Source organism: Littorina saxatilis, linkage group LG5, assembly GCF_037325665.1.
Source record: "Littorina saxatilis isolate snail1 linkage group LG5, US_GU_Lsax_2.0, whole genome shotgun sequence".
NCBI lineage: Eukaryota > Metazoa > Mollusca > Gastropoda > Littorinimorpha > Littorinidae > Littorina > Littorina saxatilis.
This window is the reverse complement of record NC_090249.1, coordinates 31374156-31397756: the sequence shown is the minus strand read 5'-3', so window position 1 is coordinate 31397756 and position 23601 is coordinate 31374156. Positions and strand designations below refer to the sequence as shown.

The window sequence follows — 23601 nt, the reverse complement described above, 5'->3', positions numbered from 1 at the left end:
GGAAGAAAAGTGGCCCGCAGTCAATGTTAAACTCGCTAGCTTATTGAAATAAATAAATGGTTAAACACATCCAATGAAAAATGCCACAAAAAAATGTCTCCTTCAATGTTGTACAAGGTACCTTCATAAGACGAAATAAGAATGAAATGTTGCTGAAAAAAAAGGAAAAAAGGAAATGAAATGTGGCACAAAAAACAATTGCTGGTTTAATTTTATACCGGCTACATTCATCAGAAGAAATAAGAATAAAATGTGGTGGGGGGAAAAAATGCAGCAAGAGCAGCAGCGGGAATTTGAACTTGTGCAGGAGACATTATCAGTTGGGATGCACACAGGGGGTTCTGAGTGCTAGGGGAAGATAAGTTTATCAGAGCCCCCCCCCCCACCCTTACCGTTCACTGGCAGATTTGGCCCTATTAATCATCTGCCGCCTTATTTCTGATCCCTCACGCGGCCCCCCCTCCCCCTCACCAAAACCCTACCCTCTCCGCTCCCAACCGTTCTCCTGTCTCCTAAACCGTAAACGAATATCATTCTACTCGCGAACGAAAAAAACCACGCCTGAAATTATGGTGATTTATCTGCTAGAATGCCACATCTCAAATAATTATGATGAAACAAGAGATAAACGTTAATTTTTAAAACCTGAAGTCCACGTCTTAAATCTAAATAAAGCACAAAAAAGGGGCAAATATATTTGTTCCTGACAGAATGCCACATCCACAATATGATCAAAGAAGAGATAAACGGTCAGCTGGGTATAGGCAGATTTCCACATCCGAAATCTGAATAAAGCACAAAGAAATAAAATGCGAACAGATTTTAAGAGAGAGAGAGAGAGAGAGAGAGAGAGAGAGAGAGAGAGAGAGAGAGAGAGAGAGAGAGAGAGAGAGAGAGAGAGAGAGAGAGAGAGAGAGAGAGAGAGAGAGAGAGAGAGAGAGAGAGAGAGAGAGAGAGAGAATGACAATGACAAATTCTTTATTTACGAGGGTAATGGCATAAGCAAACAGGTGCTTTTTTACATCCAGCCCTCGCCCATGGGAGGGTTTAATCTAATGGTAATACGTTTTAAAAATGTTGGAATATCAATTAAAGAAGTAATAAAAGTAAACGACAAACAAGCAAACGATTAACAGACTAAACAAACAAAAATATACATACAAACGAACATGACATATTATTGTCAAAGGTATAATAAAAACTGTTTCAAGCAACAAAAAACGTGTGAAACTTCGAGGGAAGAAAGAGAGAGAGAGAGAGAGAGAGAGAGAGAGAGAGAGAGAGAGAGAGAGAGAGAGAGAGAGAGAGAGAGAGACAGACAGACAGACAGACAGAGAGAGATAGAGACAGAGAGAGATAGAGAAAGACAGAGAGAGATAGAGAGAGAGAGAGATAGAGAAAGACAGAGAGAGATAGAGACAGAGAGAGAGAGAGAAAGACAGAGAGAGAGAGAGAGAGAGAGAGAGAGAGAGAGAGAGACTCGTCGATTTCTTCCAGAATACCACATCCCAAATACGAATAAAGAGGTGAAATATGGCCGCCTTTTTGTCAGAATAACTCATCTGAAACGCGAATTGAGAGGAAATATAAGACCGGTTATGATTGCATCTTCCTCCGATCAGTTCAAACCTCCTCCTCCCCCCTCACCTTTCCAGTCATAAACTGCGTGTTTCACTCCCCCCTCCCCCTCCATCAATCCTAACACCGAGCCTCTCCGCTTAAACCCCCATTACACTTCTAGCTTGATCAAATCGTGTTCTGATCGGATTTTGTGTGACAAAATACATATATTTCAGATTTACGCCATAAACTGCCTGCTTTTCCCACCATGTCAGTAAGATACCAGAGAAAAGATTAACCGAAAGAAAGAAAGACAGACCGACAGACAAACAGTGGAGGTGAGGAGGGAGAGAAAAGAAGAGTGATACAAATTGAGCCAAAGAACAATTGAAAGTACAACATTAAGGAAGGAAGGAAGGAAGGAAGGAAGGAAGGAAGGAAGGAAGGAAGGAAGGAAGGAAGGAAGGAAGGAAGAAAACAAAAGGTAAGGAAAGAGAGAGAGAGAGAGAGAGAGAGAGAGAGAGAGAGAGAGAGAGCGAGAGAGAGAGAGAGAGAGAGAGCGAGAGAGAGAGAGAGAAGAAGAAAAAGAAGAGAGGGGGGGGGGGGGGGGAGGAGGAGAGGAGGAGGAACGAGGCTGACTGCTAAATACGCAATTTGCATGCAACTTAAAGAGCTTCCACAAATCCTGCTTTATTTCAATTTTATACGAAAAGAAATACGGCTTATCTTCTCTAATTTCAAAATTTCCCACTGCCAGGAAATCGTGTGCGAGAATGTGACGCTAATAATGCAAATTATGAAATAATTAGGCAAAAATGCTCTGACAGGCTTTATTAAGCTTCAGCTTTCTCTGCTCTTAAACTTGTCAACTCGAATTGAAAATGGAACAGTTCGAAACAAAGCACGGAAAAGCAACATGACAATCGAACAAAAACCCACCACAACAACAACAACCAAGGTGCAAAAACAAAACAACAACAAGAACACACAAGCAAGCAACCAGAAAACAAATCTAAAAAATCCCGAAAAGCAACTTGCACTCATTTATATTTTCATTTAGCATTAATTTAAAAGCCCACTTTTTTTTTTAGTCTCTTTGTAACTCAACATTGAGAAGAACAAATAAGAACACAAAACGGGATCCATTAGCTTTTAAATATGATATACAAAAACACAAAAGTATGCAGTCACATCAAGTAAAAACGCAAGTGCCCACACAATAATTACTCCCCCCCCCCCCATCACACTCTAACGCACAAACTAACAAACTAGCTCACAACCTAACTCACTCAGAAACTGACAGACTGACTGGCTTACTAACTGATTAACTAACGAACCAACCAACTAATTAACTAACTCACTCACTCAGTGCTCATTCAATCACTAACAAACTAACCAACCAACCAGCCTACCACCTAATCACTAACTCAATAAATAAGTTTTTGCATTCAACAGACGGGTAAATCAGTTTGTCGAATGCACAAGGAAGCAGAAAGTTCGTTGTACCCAGCTGGACCCAACGTTTGACCGTTCTGTTTGATAGACCGTGGTTATCTTGGCACGCAAATTGACTGGACGCAGTAATCTTTGCACGCACGTTTAACAACACTTCCTAATTGATTGTCTTTATGTGAGAACTTCTTTTCACAGACAGAGACAAGACACTGAGACTGGTATACACAAACACAGAAAACCGAGGGACACACACACACACACACACACACACACACACACACACACACACACACACACACACCCACCACCCTCTCTAATTATACCCATGCACCCAACATCTCCCTCTCCCTTCCCAACCCCACCCCTTTCCTCACCCCCGAAACACACACCTTCAACTTTCCATCCCAGATACAACTTTCAGCATGCGTTCGCAGTGCAGTTCCATCCATCATTCAGAAACGCCACACTTGATAGTTCCAATATTTCATTACTCCGTCCCTCCAAGACGACGACTCCTCCATTTCGCCAAGTCGTTCACAGATTTAACTTCTAGCTCTTTGAAGGCGTTTTCATTTCTAATCCATTTAAAGAGTGGTGCTACGCGCAAAATCGACTTTAAGCCTATTAATGGGGTCTTCTCCAACGTGATAAAACGGCAGATGATTTTGAAAAATAACACCAATCGCTGGTTGCAAAAATTGAGATTGAGGGGGGGGGGGGGGGGGGGAGGGAACAAGAACAAGAACAAATCTTTAATTGTCTAAGGCCACAGCCCCTTACAATAGTGGTTAAAATAACAGCAATAGTATCTGCACAGTTATAAATTATAGTCACGCATAAAATTCAACAAATACATTAAAAACCAGATGACATGTTACTGAACCTGATTGATAAGGGTTCGTTTCTTCTGTAACATGAAGAACACAAATCTGCGGAAGCTGTTCATCACATTATCCTCATTACTGCCACAGAAATACACAAGTTGTTGTTGCAGCGTCTTGGAGTTCGAGATTTTCAAATACTTTGCTCGAAGGTCTTGATAAAAAGGACATACAAATACAACATGGTGTTCATCTTCTTTATCAGAGAGAGAGAGCGAGAGCGAGAGCGAGAGCGAGAAAGAGAAAGAGAGAGAGAGAGAGAGAGAGAGAGAGAGAGAGAGAGAGAGAGAGACAGACAGACAGACAGACAGACAGACAGAATAACGTTTGTCAGAGAGTGTAGCCGAATCCTCCAATATAACAAGAATCGCTTGCCACAAAAACACACACACACACAATCAAACCAACCAACCCACCAACCAACTAACCAAAATAGACTAAATGTTACAAAAAAGGAAAAGAAAAAAAAAGGAAAGAGAAGATCAGAAATTGACAAGCAGAGAATGGAAGACTGATGACGAAGGATTAGGAAAATAAGTAGAAGAAGGAGCAAGTCGGGGACATCAAAACCTTCTAAAACACTCTTTACCATCTAAATCCACAGCAAACACTACTGGAGATTGTCGTAAAGGTCATATCTTTGTAGAGAAAATCTCATGCAAATATTGCCATTTCTAGTGTCGGCGGCAATAAGAAACGGAACGCGAATGTCACAGTGTCTTTACAATTTCTCCCCAAATGCAACATAATCCCGCTGTTAAAATGACAGGACTCGGGATAAAGTATTAACAATTTTGAAAAATAGAACACTTCTTGCCTACGATAACAACGCAAACGACAAACGAAGCCTTCCTCCAATCGCACCCTACTCCACGAAAAACCGCAACAAGAATAGAGGAAAATTGAAACAAAAAATAATGACATAAAATACAATTGAGCTGAGTAAGAGAACAAGTCTTTGAAACTATAATTAAACTGCAAACCCCTTTGAAATAAAGAATGATATTCGTGATAAAGTTGTTTTGTTTGTGCGTGTGGGTTGGACTTTCCGCCGAATATCTTATATGAATAGCAACAAAAAAGAAAGAAAGAAAGAAAGAAAAAGAAAGAAAGAAAAAGAAAGAAAGAGAGAAGGAAAGAAAGAAAGAAAGATAGAAGTAAGAACGAACGAACGAACGAACGAATTAACGAACTTTATTACTCAAGGATGGAGATTTTAGGCTCACGCCTTGTCTTACAATCTGTCCCTGCTAAACTAAGACATAAAAATAAAGACAATAAAAGGAAAGAGAGAATCTTAAGTACGAATCTTGCTGTCGCAGCGTGTGACCGACAGACTCTTCAATTCACCTGGCATTCAAACAGCACAGTCAAATATTCTACACGAAAAGCCACCTTTTTGTGTGACTGTTAGTGAATCTTTAAAACTTGTTCGATGTGCTTGCTCCAAAGCTGCAACTGTATCGTCCGCTGACCTTTCAGTCCCAGGCAGGGCTAGTTTGTTACTTCCCGTGCCGTTTCCTGAGGGGTGAAAAACAGCTCACGCACCGCTCAATTTCCTTATTCATTTCCCGACATCCTTTCCTTCAGGCTGTTTCCTGATTGGTCAGCATTGCATTCCACAATCCATTAGTAGCCCCTGATTGCAACGGTTGGAATCCGCACTCACATCCGATCTTGGCTTTATTTTTTTCCCTCTTTTTTATTCATTTTTACATTTAGTCAAGTTTTGACTAAATGTTTTAACATAGAGGGGGAATCGAGACGAGGGTCGTGGTGTATGTGTGTGTGTGTGTGTGTGTGTGTGTGTGTGTGTGTGTGTGTGTGTGTGTGTGTGTGTGTGTGTGTGTGTGTGTGTGTGTGTGTGTCTGTCTGTGCGTGTGTGTGTGTAGAGCGATTCAGACCAAACTACTGAACCGATCTTTATGAAATTTGACATGAGAGTTCCTGGGAATGATATCCCCGGACTTTTTTTCATTTTTTCGATAAATACTTTTGATGATGTCATATCCGGCTTTTTGTAAAAGTTGAGGCGGCACTGTCACACCCTCATTTTTCAATCAAATTTATTGAAATTTTTGTAAAGCAATCTTCGATGAAGGCCGAACTTCGGTATTGCATTTCAGCTTGGTGGGTTAAAAATTAATTAATGACTTTGGTCATTAAAAATCTGAAAATTGTAATTTTGTTTTTTTTTATATAAAACGATCCAAATTTACATTCATCTTATTCTACATAATTTCCGGATTCCAAAAACATATAAATATGTTATATTTGGATTAAAAACAAGCTCTGAAAATTAAAAATATAAAAATTATGATCAAAATTAAATTTCCGAAATCGATTTAAAAACAATTTCATCTTATTCCTTGTCGGTTCCTGATTCCAAAAACATATAGATATGATATGTTTGGATTAAAAACACGCTCAGAAAGTTAAAACGAAGAGAGGTACAGAAAAGCGTGCTATATGCAGCACAGCGAAACCACTACCGCGCTGAACAGGCTCGTCAGTTTCACTCCGTTATGCACAAGCGGCGGACTACGGTCATTGTGAAAAAATGCAGTGCGTTCAGTTTCATTCTGTGAGTTCCACAGCTTGACTAAATGTAGTAATTTCGCCTTACGCGACTTGTTTTATTTTATATATACCGTGGTCAACTTTAAAAAAAAAATGTCCTCCCACGTGTGTGTGTTTGTGTTCTTTTTCAGTCATCCTTATTAAATCAACTTCCTCAAAATGTTTTTTTTCTTCACATTATTATTTTTTTCTTCTTTTTTTTTGTTTGCTTGTTTTTTTTTCTCCAAATCATCTCTTGGTCAACTTTTTCCATTTCTTTTCTTTCTTGTTTCTGTGTTTGTTTCTGTGTTTGCTTGCTTGTTTGTTTGTTTGTTGCTTGTTGTTTTACATCGCGTTAGGTGTGACTTGCATGCCCCGTTTTGCCTTTGATGATCTTCCGGTGTTCCTATTTTTGTTCTATTTGTTTCTGTGTTATTTTTATTTTGGTCTTCTTTTATTTCCTTCTTCGCTCATTAGTTTGTTTAGTTATTTTTGTCAAACCTCTTTTTATTTGTCAGCTTTTAGGTGTCAATTGTACGTCCTGTTTTTTTCCCGTGGGAGAAGAACCGGTTTAACTCCATCTTTTCTGTATTTCTAGGCCTCATACCTTTAGTTCTTACCTTTTGTTCTTTACTTCTTTCTTTCATTCTTTCCTTTTTCCATTTGTTCATTTCTTTCTTCGTTTCTCTCTTTGTCTTACCTTTTGACGTGTTATACATTAAGTCAAGTTTTGACTAATAGTTTTCAGGGATACTGGGAATCCAGACGAGAGAGAGAGAGAGACTGAGAGAGAGAGAGAGAGAGAGAAATAGAGAGAGAAAACGAGAGAGAGAAAGAGAGAGACAGACAGAGAGAGAGAGAGAGAGTGTGTGTGTGTGTGTGTGTGTGTGTGTGTGTGTATGTGTGTGTGTGTGTGTGTGTATGTGTGTGTGTGTGTGTGTGTGCGTGCGTGCGTGCGTATATGCGTGCGTGTATGCGTGCGTGCGTGTGTGTGTGTGTGTTTTTAATATTGTGTTTTTACTCGTTTTGCTTCAGCCTTGTGTACGATCACACACGCTGTGAAGACCCTAAACCCCAACTACAGCACACAATCCCCCACTATATTCCTCCTCTATCACTACAATCACCATCACCATCACGTTATAAGTATATTTTATTGAATGTCAGTTGTTGAAGTGTTCAGGCGAATTTAACCCAAAGAAGTCCAAGAAACATTGACTGTGCTGTATTTAGATATACCTGCCATTGGGACGCTTTGAGACACCTCTGTTAGCCAAGGATACCCAAAACATCAACTGGCATACATGTTACAGTCAATTTACTAAAACTATGTTTCCTGTTTTAGTAAATTCTCAAAACAAAGGCAAGCAAATTTCAGGAAATTTACAAATTTCCTGGAATTTTGAGAAAATTTACAAATCACCGAGTGAAACAGGAAATTTACAAATTTACTGAAATGTTCAGGAATTGTGTAAATGTCCTGGTTTTCAGAATTTACTGTGGCATAATATGTGTGTGTATGTACGGTGCACCAAAAACGCACCACATACGGTGCACCAAAACGTACCAGCCACCCACCACCGCAACGTTACGCACAACGATGACTGCTTGCAACTAACTATTCTCAGTGAATGAGATTACTGCTCTCAGCCATCAGCTTTAACGACACCTTAACCTAATATCGACCTGCAGTGCTTCCCCAGCTTTATTGTCTTGCATGCTGTGTTCCATCGATCTTCCGTCGACAGAGGGGTTGCACACACAGACGGTGATTTACAACCGAGGCTTTTTCCTGCTGCTGTAGCTAACTCCGGCGGGCTGCTAACACACAGGACACCCGGGCAAGGAAAGAAAGGAAAAAGAAGGACAAAAGAAAAGTTTGGCAGGCTCTAACCGGAGAAGGGGGTTGGGTTTACATGCAAATCATGACATACGAGGGGACGATCGTGAGAGGTAGGAAGATCGGTTTCTTGCGAAGTTAAAACTGTTTTTTTCTTTCTTCTTTCTTTCTTTCTTTTCTTTTGAAGTTTCCGTCTAAGTTTTTGTGTGGAAAGTTTCTACCTTCTAAATTGTCTTTCTTCCTATCTTTCTTTCTTCTAAAGTTTATTCCTTTCAATTTCAAGTCTCATGCATTCTGCTCTCTTTTTTGTGTGTGCCCAGGGTAAGAAAGTCGAGAGGGACTGTAAAAAGATGCCGGTAAGGAGGGAGGATTCTCCTGATTCCAACTGTATGGATTTTTTTCAACTTTAATCAATCTCTTCCTTGGTAGATTACAGGTATCTTTAGTGTCCAGACTTTGCTAAACATATAATTGTAAGTAACAGATCACCTCGTCTATGAGCTTTATCTTCCAGTTACCGAACGCCTTGTTTAGGTTTTCAAAAAAAGACGGTCTACAACACGTCACTATATCTTTTCCCTCCAGACGAACAAGTCACCCCCCCCCCCCCCGCCCAATGATAGTCATCTCACACTCAAATTAACAAACGGCTAACAGGTTCTTAGTCTTAATCACAAACAGCTGATCGCCATTTCACTGGCAAGTGACTAATTTTGCAGACAAAAGCACTCTCAGAACCGTTCAGATAACAAACAAACAAACATACAAAAACAAGCTTCCTACATTTTCATGCCATTTCTCACAGTGCAGTCTTATTTTGTTGACCCCTAGCACCTTCACACCCATTGTTCCAGTGTTTGTGTGGGACAAGAGCAGTTTATTCAGGTTTTCCCACAAAACAATGTTCTCCTCCTCGCCTCCCTGTTTCTCAGTCCGCTGCGACCTGTTGACGTTTTCTTTCACTGCCACCTTCTTGTTTGCGTGCTCTTTCCACATAGCTTGGCAGCTTACATAACGTACCGTAAGCCTTAAAGATGCTGTGCTTGGTAACGAAAGGTTTGCTAGTCTGCATCAGCTTTATCGTGTGCTTGGGGAGTATTGTTCCATTGGAATATATTTCTGAAGCTTCAGCTCTCTCTGTCTGCTGATGGTGTAAAGAAGAAAAGAAAGAAAGAAGGGGGAAAAAAGGAAGAAGAAATGAAGAAAAAGGGTACAAAGAAAGAAAGAAGAAATCAAAACTTGACTAAATGTAAACAAGAAGAAGAAAGTAATAAAGAAACCATCTTGAAGCATTCTGGGAAGTGTTCACAATTTGTAACATGATATCCTCTTCTTTTCACAACATGCTTGTCATCAAGTAAACCCAATTCAAGGAAGAACTGCAACTTAAGTTATTCGATTCTGTACTTCTAAACATAGCAAACGCACATTGAAATAAATCCACGAACAATTAAGGAATATACAAAATGGGGCTCTGGCATTAGGAGAGGGCATTGTCCTCACAGCAGGAAAAACAAGACGTTGGTCTAAACCTCAATTGAAAACGTCTTAAAAACAGCTAAAAGGTTTTTATCTGCTCTTTGACAACATGTAGGGATCATACGACCGTGTGTACCATACTTCCAAGCTACACACCAAATTTGAGCTGAATCGATCCATAACCACCGGAGATATACGGACAAACCAAACAAACAGACAGACAGACAAACAGAAAGAAACCTATACAACAACATGGGAATATAAAGCAAGATCAACGAAGGACTGCATCTTTAAACACTGCATTCTCTACTTTGAATATATAGCGGCGCACACTGAGCTGCTTACCCGACATATCAAAACAATTCACACAATAAGGCAATACGGCAACAGCTGTGCCTAGCGTGTTTGTACCACGTGTGGACCAACTGGAATGAAATACAAAGCTTTAAAAATAGAGTCTGTTTTCGTTTTTTATGCATTGTTGTTGTTGCTGTTGTTGCACACACACACACACACACACAGACACACACACACACACACACACACACACACACACACACACACACACACACACACACACACACACACACACACACACACACACACACACACACACACACACACACACACACACACACACACACACACACACACACACACACACACACACACACACACACACACACACACACACACACACACACACACACACACACACACACACACACACACACACACACACACACACACACACACACACACACACACACACACACACACACACACACACACACACACACACACACACACACACACACACACACACACACACACACACACACACACACACACACACACACACACACACACACACACACACACACACACACACACACACACACACACACACACACACACACACACACACACACACACACACACACACACACACACACACACACACACACACACACACACACACACACACACACACACACACACACACACACACACACACACACACACACACACACACACACACACACACACACACACACACACACACACACACACACACACACACACACACACACACACACACACACACACACACACACACACACACACACACACACACACACACACACACACACACACACACACACACACACACATTAGTATGCAGTTTGCCATTGTCCGCTGTGATTTAAATTTCTTTTGCCCTGCCCCAAAAAGTAAACGAAACCAAACACAAAACCAACCAACCAACAAAGAAGCAAAACAAACATAAAATGTGTTTGTTTGTTTGCTTAACGCCCAGCCGACCACGAAGGGCCATATCAGGGCGGTGCTGCTTTGACATAATAACGTGCGCCACACACAAGACAGAAGTCGCAGCACAGGCTTCATGTCTCACCCAGTCACATTATTCTGACACCGGACCAACCAGTCCTAGCACTAACCCCATAATGCCAGACGCCAGGCGGAGCAGCCACCAGATTGCCAATTTTAAAGTCTTAGGTATGACCCGGCCGGGGTTCGAACCCACGACCTTCCGATCACGGGGCGGACGCCTTACCACTAGGCCAACCGTGCCGGTTACAACAAACATAAAAATAAAAATAAAACCAACTACAACACTACCAACAACACATGTGTTTATCGAGAGATCGTCGCGAATATAATGATTCTCCTTGCAAATACATAGCGAGGTTGAAGACATGAGCAACATATACATTTTGATTGATGAATTACATTTTCAAGTGCAAAAAGAACTATTCAAAAACACGAACAGAAACATTTCAAGCCTCAGAATAATCCCATTGCGAAGCCTTTCTTGTATGACCAGAAATTCTTTAAAGCAGTAATATGAGCGAATGAGTTTAAACGGCAAATCACAGCAAGCTTCGACCTAACCACAGCAGGAATACCGACTCAAACATCGTCTGAAAATATCAAGAATTGGACGCTTTCATTCCTACAGTGTCCGCATTCAACCATAACGTGCCTCTTCAAATATACGTGAGGGTACATAACTGGGCCTTACAGATATCTCGCTGCATCTGACATTATCTGACAGTAACCCCACTTTATCACATGATCATAGCGCGCGGAACTGACGATTTCCCCGCTAAAAAGCCAGTATTTTTGGTTGGCTATTTGCCATCATTTCCAACGAGGGGTGAAGAGAAACGTACAGCTATTATATGTTGCGGTCCTTCCTTTGTATCCTTCAGAATCAGCAGGTGCTTTGAACTTGACTTTCTGCTAACACACCTGTTCTATCGTGAGAAAAAAAACCAGGGAAAGGGAGAGAGAGAGAGAGAAAGAGAGAGAGAGAGAGAGAGAGAGAGAGAGAGAGAGAGAGAGAGAGAGAGAGAGAGAGAAGGCAAAGAGAGGGAGAGAGAGGGAGAGAGAGATAGAGAGATTTAGAGATATTCAGAGATAGAGATATTTAGAGATAGAGATGAGATATTTAGAGATATAGATTAGAGAGAGAGAGTTAGAGAGAGAGAGAGAAGGCAAAGAGAGGGAGAGAGAGATAGAAAGATTTAGAAATATTCAGATATAGAGATATTTCGAGATAGAGATAAGAGATATTTAGAGATAGAGATTAGAGAGAGAGAGAGAGAGAGAGAGAGAGAGAGAGAGAGAGAGAGAGAGAGAGAGAGAGAGAGAGAGAGAAAGAGAGAGAGAGAGAGATTTTACACGAATTCATCAACTAAAAGACTAAGAAATATGTCTTACTCCCATGTAAAAGACGGGTAACATGAAAGAGGGAAATTGCTCAAAAACAGCATGCCTTGAAAGCTGATGACCTTACTGTTTCAAAAGAGAGAAATCGTTCTTGTCTTCCAAAAATGCTAGAGCAACAGTCAAAAGGAGTTTCAGTAAGAAAAGGGCGAATTCATTGTATGAGAGAAAAGGGTCAGCAGGGCTATTCAGGGCACCAAGATACGTGCTGAGAGAAAGAGACAGAAAGGGGACATCTCTAGTTGGAACGGAACGGAACATGAATACTTGCAGAATCTTCAAGAGGATCAACATAGGGACCTCTCGAAATCTTCTGACATTTCAAGCAAGACTTCTAAAATACTCTCTAGTGCTCTACCAACGTTGAGTAGTCACGGACGACGAAAACTCGCGAGCCACTATTCCCGTAAAGAATAAAAAATAAAATAAGAAAAAAAAAAGTTCATAATTCGCTCTGCTGGTTGAAAAAAAGAGAGAGAGAGAGAGAGAGAGAGAGAGAGAGAGAGAGAGAGAGAGAGAGAGAGAAGGCAAAGAGAGGGAGAGAGAGATAGAGATATTTAGAGAGAGAGAGAGAGAACTCAGAACTTTATTACATAAGGATAAAGGTTTTAGGCTTAGCCTAATCTTCGAGAGAGAGAGAGAGAGAGAGAGAGAGAGAGAGAGAGAGAGAGAGAGAGAGAGAGAGAGAGAGAGAGAGAGAGAGAGAGAGAGAGAGAGAGAGAGAGAGAGAGAGAGAGAGAGAGAGAGAGAGAGAGAGAGAGAGAGAGCAAAGTTTGATGTCGTGACTCAAGAACAGGTTTAAAAACCCTTTCGTGTTTTCTTGACATCCTTTAATTAATTCTTCCGTTAAAAATTCTAGCGGCTCATTTCTAATCTGATCTCTTTCTAACAGTCACTCCCTTCTGTTGTGTTCAATAATTTTGACACAGAAAAATCTGTTGTGATTGAAATAAAATGATCAATCAATAATAGTTTTCCCTATGCAAAGCTTTCGTTAAGAATGTTTCGTGGTTTTTTTCTCCATAAAAGGGAGACACTTCTACTTGAATTTACTTGATTTATCTCATTGAAAAAAACGGCTTTTCAAAACCCAAAGCGTAGACACAAATTACTATAAAGCAAACGCAAAACGACAGATAACTGCTCCTAAACAAATTCAAGCAGTATGGTAAGCTTCATAAACACTACTTTGGGTGTAATCCGAAAGACGTTTTCGACCGTGAATTTCGTTTTGTTTAACTCAACGAAGGCTGTGACCGCAAGACGAACATAAGCAACTGAAACAGAACGCAGAACGAATCTTCCATGACAGCAGGGACCCGCAACTGCTGAGGGAGGGGATTTGGCCAAGCCCTACCCCCTTTGAGAACAAACTAAACGGGTTTGTTGTAATAAAATGCATATCGAGTGAAACAAATCAACCTTCTGTTGCAGGGAAAAAAGCATGTTCAACTGGGGTGGAAAGTGTTCCCTCGACCTACCCAGTTTCGTGCTTCCAACCCTATTTTTATTATCTGCTTTATTGGTGTTGATATTGATTTATATGATCTGATTTATCTGCTTCGTTTTTGGGGGATTTTTTGGGGCTTCTCTGTTGTTGCTGTTTTGTTTTCTTCAGTGATTGGGGCTGATCAGTTTTGCACAGAAACACAGCTACTACTTCATGTTTGCGATGTTCAGGAGATTGACAACACTTTTAGAAGAAACAAAATGAAATACTGTCCAATTATATATTCATAGCGATTCCAGGGACACAGCAAAGAAGATATACGTTACATGGATAAAAACAGTTCTGTTCAGAAATCCTAGATAATTGCTGATAGTTACCCTGGAATTTAGGGTGTAAGGTGTGCCTTCTGGGGAAACAACCTCATAAATATTTCCTGATTAGCACAGCATGACTCGACATAAGGAGAAAGGGAGTTATTTCCGGTTGCAAATCTTTGACAAATGTTGATAACGATATTGAAATAAAGTTACACGTTATGTGTACATAATTATAGCACAGATCACATACACAGACACAGGCAGACAGTGTAGTGCTACCCAAGGCATTTGAGCAGTTGAAAACCCAAAATTGGCTGCCGATTTCGCAAAATTGGCAAGTTTTAGAAGCCTTTGCACATTCTCAGTAAAATGCTTCCGATTTCGCGAAATGGGCAGCGTTTTGCCGATACACGAAATGGGTTAGAGGGATTTACCGTTGCAAGAAAATTAAACACGAAAACAACATAAAAAGACGAGAAACATCCACACGAGAAGCAAACTGAAACACTAGCATTCATCGACATGGAGTGAATAAGAACAGAGCACCCAATATTCACATAATTCTGGTGCTTTTCGCTGTGTTTTTTTTTTTTTACAGAAACACACACACAAATTAAGAAAGGGGAATGATCTACGAACGAAAAGTAATTTTCCTCTGCTACTCTAAACTTAACCCTAAAACTAAAACAAAGTTGGAATTCACTTAATAATGGTCCTCTCTTGTCCATAAAAGCACAAACAAGAACAGACAAAGAAAGTAAAGTAATTTATCGTGGAGAAATATCTTGGCTACTTCAGACCGAAACCTTCTAATGATTAGGAATAAAATAAAATACAATAAAATAAAATTACATAAACTAAAATACAATAAAATACTCTCCAATCCAATAAATTAAAATAAATTAAATACAACGACCAAAATCAAAACCAAATAAATACAAAAATAAAGAAAAACAAACAAATAAAATAAAAAGAATTGAAACGTAAATTCAAATAAATTAAACTCCTGTTCACAACACATGGCTTCTGTGAAACACAAGTGACAAAAAGTCTAGAGGGAACATCGACGCAGGCAGAGAAGAGAGAGGAAAGCTTACATGGTCTCTCACCTTCCCTTCACAGCAGCACCCACACATGATGTCATATGTGTGTCGTCACCACGTACGTCACCACGGACTATACCTCCAAATCTGCAACACACAGAGAGAAAATAATATTATTAATCACAGACAAGAAAGTACAGTATACTAGTACTGATACATGCTAATTTTGCATGACAATGACTTGTGTAAAACCGTTCAATAGCGGAGTCTTCTGCTCAGGATGACGGACGGATTTCCTCAAAACATTTTCCCGGTTGTTATTTCTTCGTATTTTTTTTCTCTCTCTCTCTCTCTCTCTTCCCTTTGGGGTGCGGGGTGGAGGTGGGGAGTGGGGGAGATAGGGTTCCTATTTTTCGGTCATGTCAAGACCGTTTTGGGGGTGAATTCTGCTTGCACGGCTCATTATTACAAATAATATCTTGTTAATGAGATGAGCATTTTGTTCTGTTCAGGACTGTCGCATGCACAACGAGAGTACTGTGCAGCTTACATAGTCTTTAGAAATGGAGAGAGAGAGAGAGAGAGAGAGAGAGAGAGAGAGAGAGAGAGAGAGAGAGAGAGAGAGAGAGAGAGAGAGAGAGAGAGAGAGAGACAGCCCCCCCCCCCCCGCACGTACACACATCAGGGATGGCCAAATCGTCCGCCCAATCGCCAAGGGCGATGAAAAAATTCCGGTCAAAGGCAACACTTGTGGTTGTAATATCGGGTTTTAAAGCCATATAAACACTGCAGATGCAGCAACTGTGGTATGTACCAGGCCAGCGACATGTCTGGCGGGCTAGTGACTGTCTTGAAGTGACTCGTCAGCCTGGCGAATTAAAATTTTGAGATTTAGCCATCCCTGCACATCAAACACTGGCCAAAAACAGAACCTCACATCACAGTACGCTACTTCTGTTGTTTCCACGCCTCACACGCGCTTGTATCGACATCGCCCCGATGCCAACACAAAGGAAAAAGACAATCACAGAAAGGACTGTCAGGGGAAATATATCAAGTACACACACTGTCACAGATTCCTACAACACAAATGGATGCTGTCTCCCAACAGAGCTGTCAATATTATCTGTTGCTCGTGCGCGCAGCGCGCATCGAGGGGAGAACACTCGATCAGCCTTTCGCTCATCTATCAAAAATGACAGCAGGAAATATCGAAGAGTTGGGTGTATTGCTTGCTGGCAACAGAGTTGTGAATCGCGGAAGGAGGGAGGGAGGGAGGAGGGTTGGTGTGTGGGGGAAAGGGGGGACGAGGACGTAGAAAAAGACGGTCAGCGGGTGCGTTTGCGTGTTTGTGCATTGTGACACTCTAATTTTGTTTGCTAATGACTTTATTTATTTATTTATTTGCTTTCATAGGGGGATTGGGGAATCGGGGTTGATCGTTTAAGGAGCTCGTTAAAACTTTGAGAAAGTTAAGAAGTACTGACCCGAAAGCATACTGGAATCTTCTAAATAAAAATAAAAATAAAACAAATAATTCCAAAACTAACTATCCAACTTGTTCGGAGTTTTTCGAACATTTCACTAAACTTCAAGAGTGTGATGAAAATGAAATGGATGATAGTAATGAACCTTTAAATGAAGCAAGTAATGAATTTGTTTGTTTGTTTGTTTGTTTGTTTATTTATTTGTTGCTTAACGTCCAGCCGACTACGCAGAGCCATATCAGGACGAGGAAGGGGGGGATGAAGGGGGCCACTTGTCAAGCGATTCCTGTTTACAAATGCCCTAACCCATTACTTGTGTCCCAGCAGGCTTTAGTAAAACTAAATTAATACCTACTGGAAGATTACCAGTTTCCAGTATGTTAAAATAGGCTTAACCTATCTACTGCTGGACTTACATCAGAACACTAACAGATTAAACTATACATGAATCGCGAGACAAGCGGCAAGAGAAGAGATTTTTGGAAAAAATACAGGTGAATGAGCAAGAAGGCAGAAAAAAGAAAAGAATTCATGAAGAAAAAGGGAGCATGACAGGAAAGAGGAACCAAAAATCTACCTAACAGCAAACTATACTGACGTCCAAAAGAAACGCGAAAAATATTATTTATTTTACAAATAATTTTTTTCTGGACTAACAAAAGTTGCGTTATTTTTGGCAGCCACTATATCAAGACCGATGTCTGAGGAAGGTGTATTGTGAATTTTACCGCATCAGCGCACTTGCAATCCACGTAAAGCCCGAGTTAGCTGAGACATTTTTCTTGTGCAGTTCAGCTGCACGTGCAAGAAAAGCACAAAAGCTGCTCAGTGAGTGGTGTTCACTGTCACTAGAGGATAAAAATGGCACAACGTTACAGGTTTCATCAGTCCCTCATTCGACGCTATCACCATGCCAAGACTCACTTCTGCTGAACGCGAGAGAGCCATTGGACGTCTGGAGGCTGGGGACACGCCGGAAGCCGTGGCTGCGACTGTCCAATGTCACATATCCACCATTTATCGTCTCCTGCAGCGGTTTGTGATAACTGGCTCTACTGCTGATGCCGAGCGAAGCGGCAGACCCCGAGTGACGACGCCAAAGCAAGATCGGCACATTTTCCGCAGCCATGTTGCACATCCCTTCAGAACAGCTGCAGAAACAGCCAGAACTGTTAAAGGGACACACCAGGCACCCATTTCTAGGCAAACGGCCAGCCGGCGACTGCGCTCCAGGGGGCTGAGGAACTGCCGTCCAGCCAGGGGACCCGTCCTCACCGTGCGCCATAGACAGGCACGCCTGCATTGGGCGCAAGGCCACCTCAATTGGAACAATGTTCGCTGGCAGAACGTGCTTTTCAGCGATGAAAGCCGTTTCTGCATTGACCATGCCGACGGGCGTGTTCGGGTATGGAGAAGAAGTGGTTACCGCTATGCTGACAACTGTGTCGTGGAGAACAACGCCTGGGCCAGCCCAGCCTCATGTTGTGGGGCGCCATCGGCCACAACCAGGTGCTAGGTCCCGTCATCTTCCAAGGCCTGGGTCCTGGACCCGGCAACGGCGTAACAGCGCAGCGCTATATGGACCAGGTGCTGCACCCTCATGTGCTGCCCTTTTTTCAAGCCCATGGAAACTGGGTTTTCCAGCACGACAACGCGCGCCCCCACACTGCCAGGGCCACTCAGGATCTCCTGCACTACTCAGGCATCCAGGTGATGCCTTGGCCAGCGTTATCTCCTGACATGAACCCTATTGAGCAATTTTGGGACTTGCTCCAGACACAGCTCAACAGGGTGGTCCCAAGGCCCACAACTGTCGCTGATCTTGATCGGGCCGTCCGGCAGGCCTGGACCAACATTCCCAGGCAAGCCAGCAACACGTTGGTCCGCTCAATGCACCGCCGATGCCAGGCCGTCATCGATGCTAATGGGGGCCACACACGCTATTGACTGTTCTGTTAAGCGCTAATAACGCATCGTGTCCGCAACCTTACTGTGTTATGGACCATAAGTCAGTGTTTTACTCTACCAACAATTGGACATTAAGAATGAAATTTGAATTTGTGTACGATTTTTTTTATTAGGCAATAAATGACATTAGACAGTTTTTCGCGTTTCTTTTGGACGTCAGTATAGAAAGCTCCTGCGGTTCCAAAAACAGTCCTGAGGGGCTTTTAATTTCATAACCGCAGTGCCCCACTGCGGGAAGTAATGAATTTCTTAATGCGCCTTTTACAAAGGAGGAAGTTATCAAATGTATAGACAAGCTGAAAAACAGTAAGGCATGCGGTCAGGATAAAATAATTAATGAGTATTTAAAAGCGTCACATGATCGAATGATTGATATTTATGTATTGTTGTTTAATGTTGTTTTGCAGTCAGGAAAGGTTCCAACTCAATGGGCTGTAGGTGAAATTATTCCATTGTACAAAAATAAAGGCTCCCAAGCTGACCCCACAAATTATAGAGGAATTACTATACTCAGTTGCTTCGGAAAACTTTTCAGTGCAATTTTAAATGCTAGGTTATCAAACTTTTTGGAGAGTAATAATAAATTAGGTCAAGAACAAACAGGTTTCCGCACAGGTTTTTCAACACTAGACCATGTTTTTACTTTGCATTGTATATTAAAAAATTTTCTCAACAAAAAGAAGCGACTGTTTTGTGCATTTGTAGACTATGAAAAAGCGTTTGATAAAGTTCGCTGTGCATTTTTATGGGAGAAATTAGTTAGTTCTGATGTTAAGTTTTTTTTAAAAACTGTAAGAAATTTGTACGAAAATGCCAAGTCTTGCGTTAAAGTTAATAGTGAGTGTTCTGGATATTTTCCCAGTTTGTGTGGAGTTAGACAAGGGGAAAACTTGTCACCGCTGTTTTTTGCTCTATTTTTAAATGATCTAAAGCCTTTTCTGTTGGAAAACAGTAATGGTTTACAATCTATGTCAAGAGAGGCTATTGTGGTTGGAATGGATGATACTGATGTAAATGCTTTGTTTCAAATGTTTTTATTACTGTATGCGGATGATACTGTGATCTGCTCAGAGTCTGAAAAAAACCTGCAAGAATGTTTAAACAAAATGCACGAATACTGTTTAAAATGGCGTCTATATATTAAAGGTGGTCGTCTACATTTTTACTTGTTTTCAATAATCTTATGGTTAGATTTCGCTAAACAGTTATGTCAGATGATGAATGAACCATGGGGAAAAAAGTTATAGAAAAAAAATATATGTAAAAAAAGATTTTATTTTTGGGTAGCGTGACTCACGCTTCCAATATTTTGTTTTCTGTTTGCTGAGAACATGTGCTTTGCCTAAAAATACTGACCAATCAAATTCATGTCACTATGCTTATAGCCACGCCCAAACAAGTGCAGCAACAGTTTGACACTGGAGCGCTGTCCACGCTTTTTTTTTAAACGCACGAAATGCACGGGATTTGAGAGGAGTTTTGCGCTTGGCATTTTCCAAATAAGGATATCCTACTATGAGTACTACGCTGGAATACTACAATGAATTTTCAAACGGCTACACTGGCTTCGTCTTTCCTGATCGAAAGGGGGTGTATTGTTGATAATTGTAGATAATAGACTCTGCATTTTAATGGTCAAATGGCGATTTCGGTATAAAAAATGTAGACAAGGACCTTTAATGTAAACAAAACGAAAGTTATAGTTTTTTTCCCATTGTTTACGTATAATGGCAATTTAATCGAAGTAGTGTTTGATGTAATTTTGTTTGTTTATTTGTTGCTTAACGTCCAGCCGACTACGCAGAGCCATATCAGGACGAGGAAGGGGGGGATGAAGGGGGCCACTTGTCAAGCGATTCCTGTTTACAAATGCACTAACCCATTACTTGTGTCCCAGCAGGCTTTAGTAAAACTAAATTAATACCTACTGGAAGATTACCAGTTTCCAGTATGTTAAAATAGGCTTAACCTATCTACTGCTGGACTTACATCAGAACACTAACAGATTAAACTATACATGAATCGCGAGACAAGCGGCAAGAGAAGAGATTTTTGGAAAAAATACAGGTGAATGAGCAAGAAGGCAGAAAAAAGAAAAGAATTCATGAAGAAAAAGAGAGCATGACAGGAAAGAGGAACCAAAAATCTACCTAACAGCAAACTAGAAAGCTCCTGCGGTTCCAAAAACAGGAGGGGCCTTTAATTTCATAACCGCAGTGCCCCACTGCGGGAGTTTGATGTAATGTACTTGGGCCTTAAGATTAATTATAATAATAAATTTTCAGTCGCACAGAAGAATCTATATGATCGTGCCTCAAGGGCAATGTTTGTTCTTTTGCGTACTTGTAGACAATTGTCACTGCCTGTGGACATACAAGTTGACCTGTTCGATAAAATGATTGCTCCAATTTTACTGTATGGATGTGAAGTATGGGGTTTTGGTTCCTGTGAACTTGCTACTAAACTTCAATTGCGTTTTTATAAAATTGTTTTTAAACTAAAAAAATCAACTCCAAATGCTATGATATTTGGTGAACTTGGAAGATATCCACTAGATGTTAATATGAAATGTAGAATGCTTTGCTATTGGTATAAACTGATTAGTCCTATTCATAAAAATAAATTTTCAAGTATTGTGTATTGCTTTACTTATAAATTGTATATCAACAAGATGATTGAATCTAATTATTTATGTTTTATTGAAAAAACCTTAAATGAAATTGGTCTCTCTGGCCTTTGGACTTTTCAAGAAAATGTTCAATACTCAAGCGCATGGTTTAAAAAGAAAGTAAAAAGAAGCTTGTATAACCAGTATATCCATAAATGGTTTACAGAAATTGGAACAAAAAATATGTTTTGGAATTATCGAATGTTTAAAGATATTTTTGCATGTGAAGACTATGTCACACACCTGCCATATCAGCAATGTGTTTCAATGATGAAGTTTAGAACATTAAACAACAATTTGCCTGTACAGAAAGAACGTTATCTTAACATCCCGAGGTCAGAAAGAACTTGCACCAAATGTGTATCACAAGACATAGGTGATGAATTCCATTATTATCTCACACGGCATAAATAAATCCCCGCGCCTTGAATATGTGCGCGATATAAATTGCATAAAAAAAATTAAAAAAATAAAAATCCCTGCGCTTAGAACTGTACCCACGGAATACGCGCGATATAAGCCTCATATTGATTGATTGATTGATGATTTATTTGTCTGTGATTTTTTTCAAAGAAGAAAGAGCTGAGTTGTTACCACCTTACTATTGGAAAAAACCTAATGCACTTAAATTTAAAAAGTTGTTTGCTACTAAGAAAAAGAAATTGCTAAAGAATATTTTGGACTTTATTAATAGAATTTGTAACAGTTTTTCATAATTTTTTATATTTTTTTATTTTTTTTATTTACTATATTAGCATATATTATGATTGTATTTATTGTTCAAAATGCCCCCATGGGTTATGGACTAATAAAACTTGAACTTGAACTTGTTTAATCGTGACACTGACACTCATTTTGTTTTGTTGTTTGTGTTGTTGCTTGTTTGAAGGCATACGGTTTGTTCGCAAGTCCTCTAACGAATGACCATGGAGTATCATGGAAGCGACACAGTCCCAAAGGGGTTAGTTTAGTCCACAACTTTATTCCACGGTAAAATAAATACATAAAGAAAAATTGACAATATTACAAATCAAAGTATTGGTAAATTGCTACTAAACCCGTGGGATGAAAGGAATAGTTTAGGCTATTAATATAATGCAGGTAGTATAAACAGTTAGTTGTTCTCTCATTCAAACAAACAAAACATTTGTGTGATCGTACATTTTAGAGGACGTAAGCAATAATTAATTTCATTAATAATCATTGTCGCATGAAATGATGCTAATTATCTTTTTGTACCTACTCTTGTTTGAACCCCCCTTTTTTAATACTTACACAACAGTGTCCATTTCAATTATACTTGCAAAATGCACACACACACACACACACACACACGACTAAATCAATATGCAAATAAAATGCTAATAAGTCACGCAGCAGCAGCCATGCATACGTATACATACATAAACACGATTTGTTTACGGCATCATGCATCAGACAAGAGGTCCATATATCCGACATGTGTATGGCAGATTGACCTTTTATATTCCACAAAAATAAACTCGACATCAATCGTTGATGGCACAGCTGTTACCGCAAATTAAGCAATACTATGCACAGGGTGCGAGGACAATAAGTCAGCGATGTTTAGCGCTGGTGTCACGATTTCATCTTTCGCCTGTGTACATATTTCGCCCTCGACATATACTCAAGACTGAAATGTTGTTTCCTGGTAAAATTAAGAAGTGAAATTATTTATGGACGAAAAGCATGTCAGTTTCTTGCATGTGAAGAAAATTGGTGGTAAAATTTAATAGATTTCACCCCCAAAATCGAATTCTTCGAAAATGTGTATTGAGTGGTTACGTCCCTTGAGTAAGAAGGAAAACATTTTAGGATGAATCAAATTTCTAAGTTAAATAAAACAAATTGTTTGGACAAATTTGGCCCCATGAATGTAAGGTACACAAGGTCGCTCATCAGTACTATCGAAGGGTGTTTTTTTGTTCAGTGTAGAGTTTATACTAGATCAACGAGGCCGAGAAGCGAATTTCAACACGGCGAAAGATGAAAACGTCACACTGGGCTGAAGGATAAACTGAGGAGCTGTGCTATATATATCTTTCTTTCTTTATTTGGTGTTTAACGTCGTTTTTAACCACGAAGGTTATATCGCGACGGTGCTATATATATATATATA

The 23601-nt window shown here is 40.2% G+C and overlaps 1 protein-coding gene across 1 annotated transcript in view; it reads right to left on the bottom strand.

The window, feature by feature from the left end:
* LOC138966865 (choline transporter-like protein 1) overlaps positions 1–23601 on the bottom strand; it is a 227803-nt gene that overhangs the window by 54310 nt on the left and 149892 nt on the right. Inside the window, exon 4 of the mRNA XM_070339239.1 lies at positions 15405–15485. Within this exon, the coding sequence (XP_070195340.1) occupies positions 15405–15431 (27 nt within the window). The 5' untranslated portion in view covers positions 15432–15485. The remainder of the gene's footprint in view (positions 1–15404; positions 15486–23601) is intronic.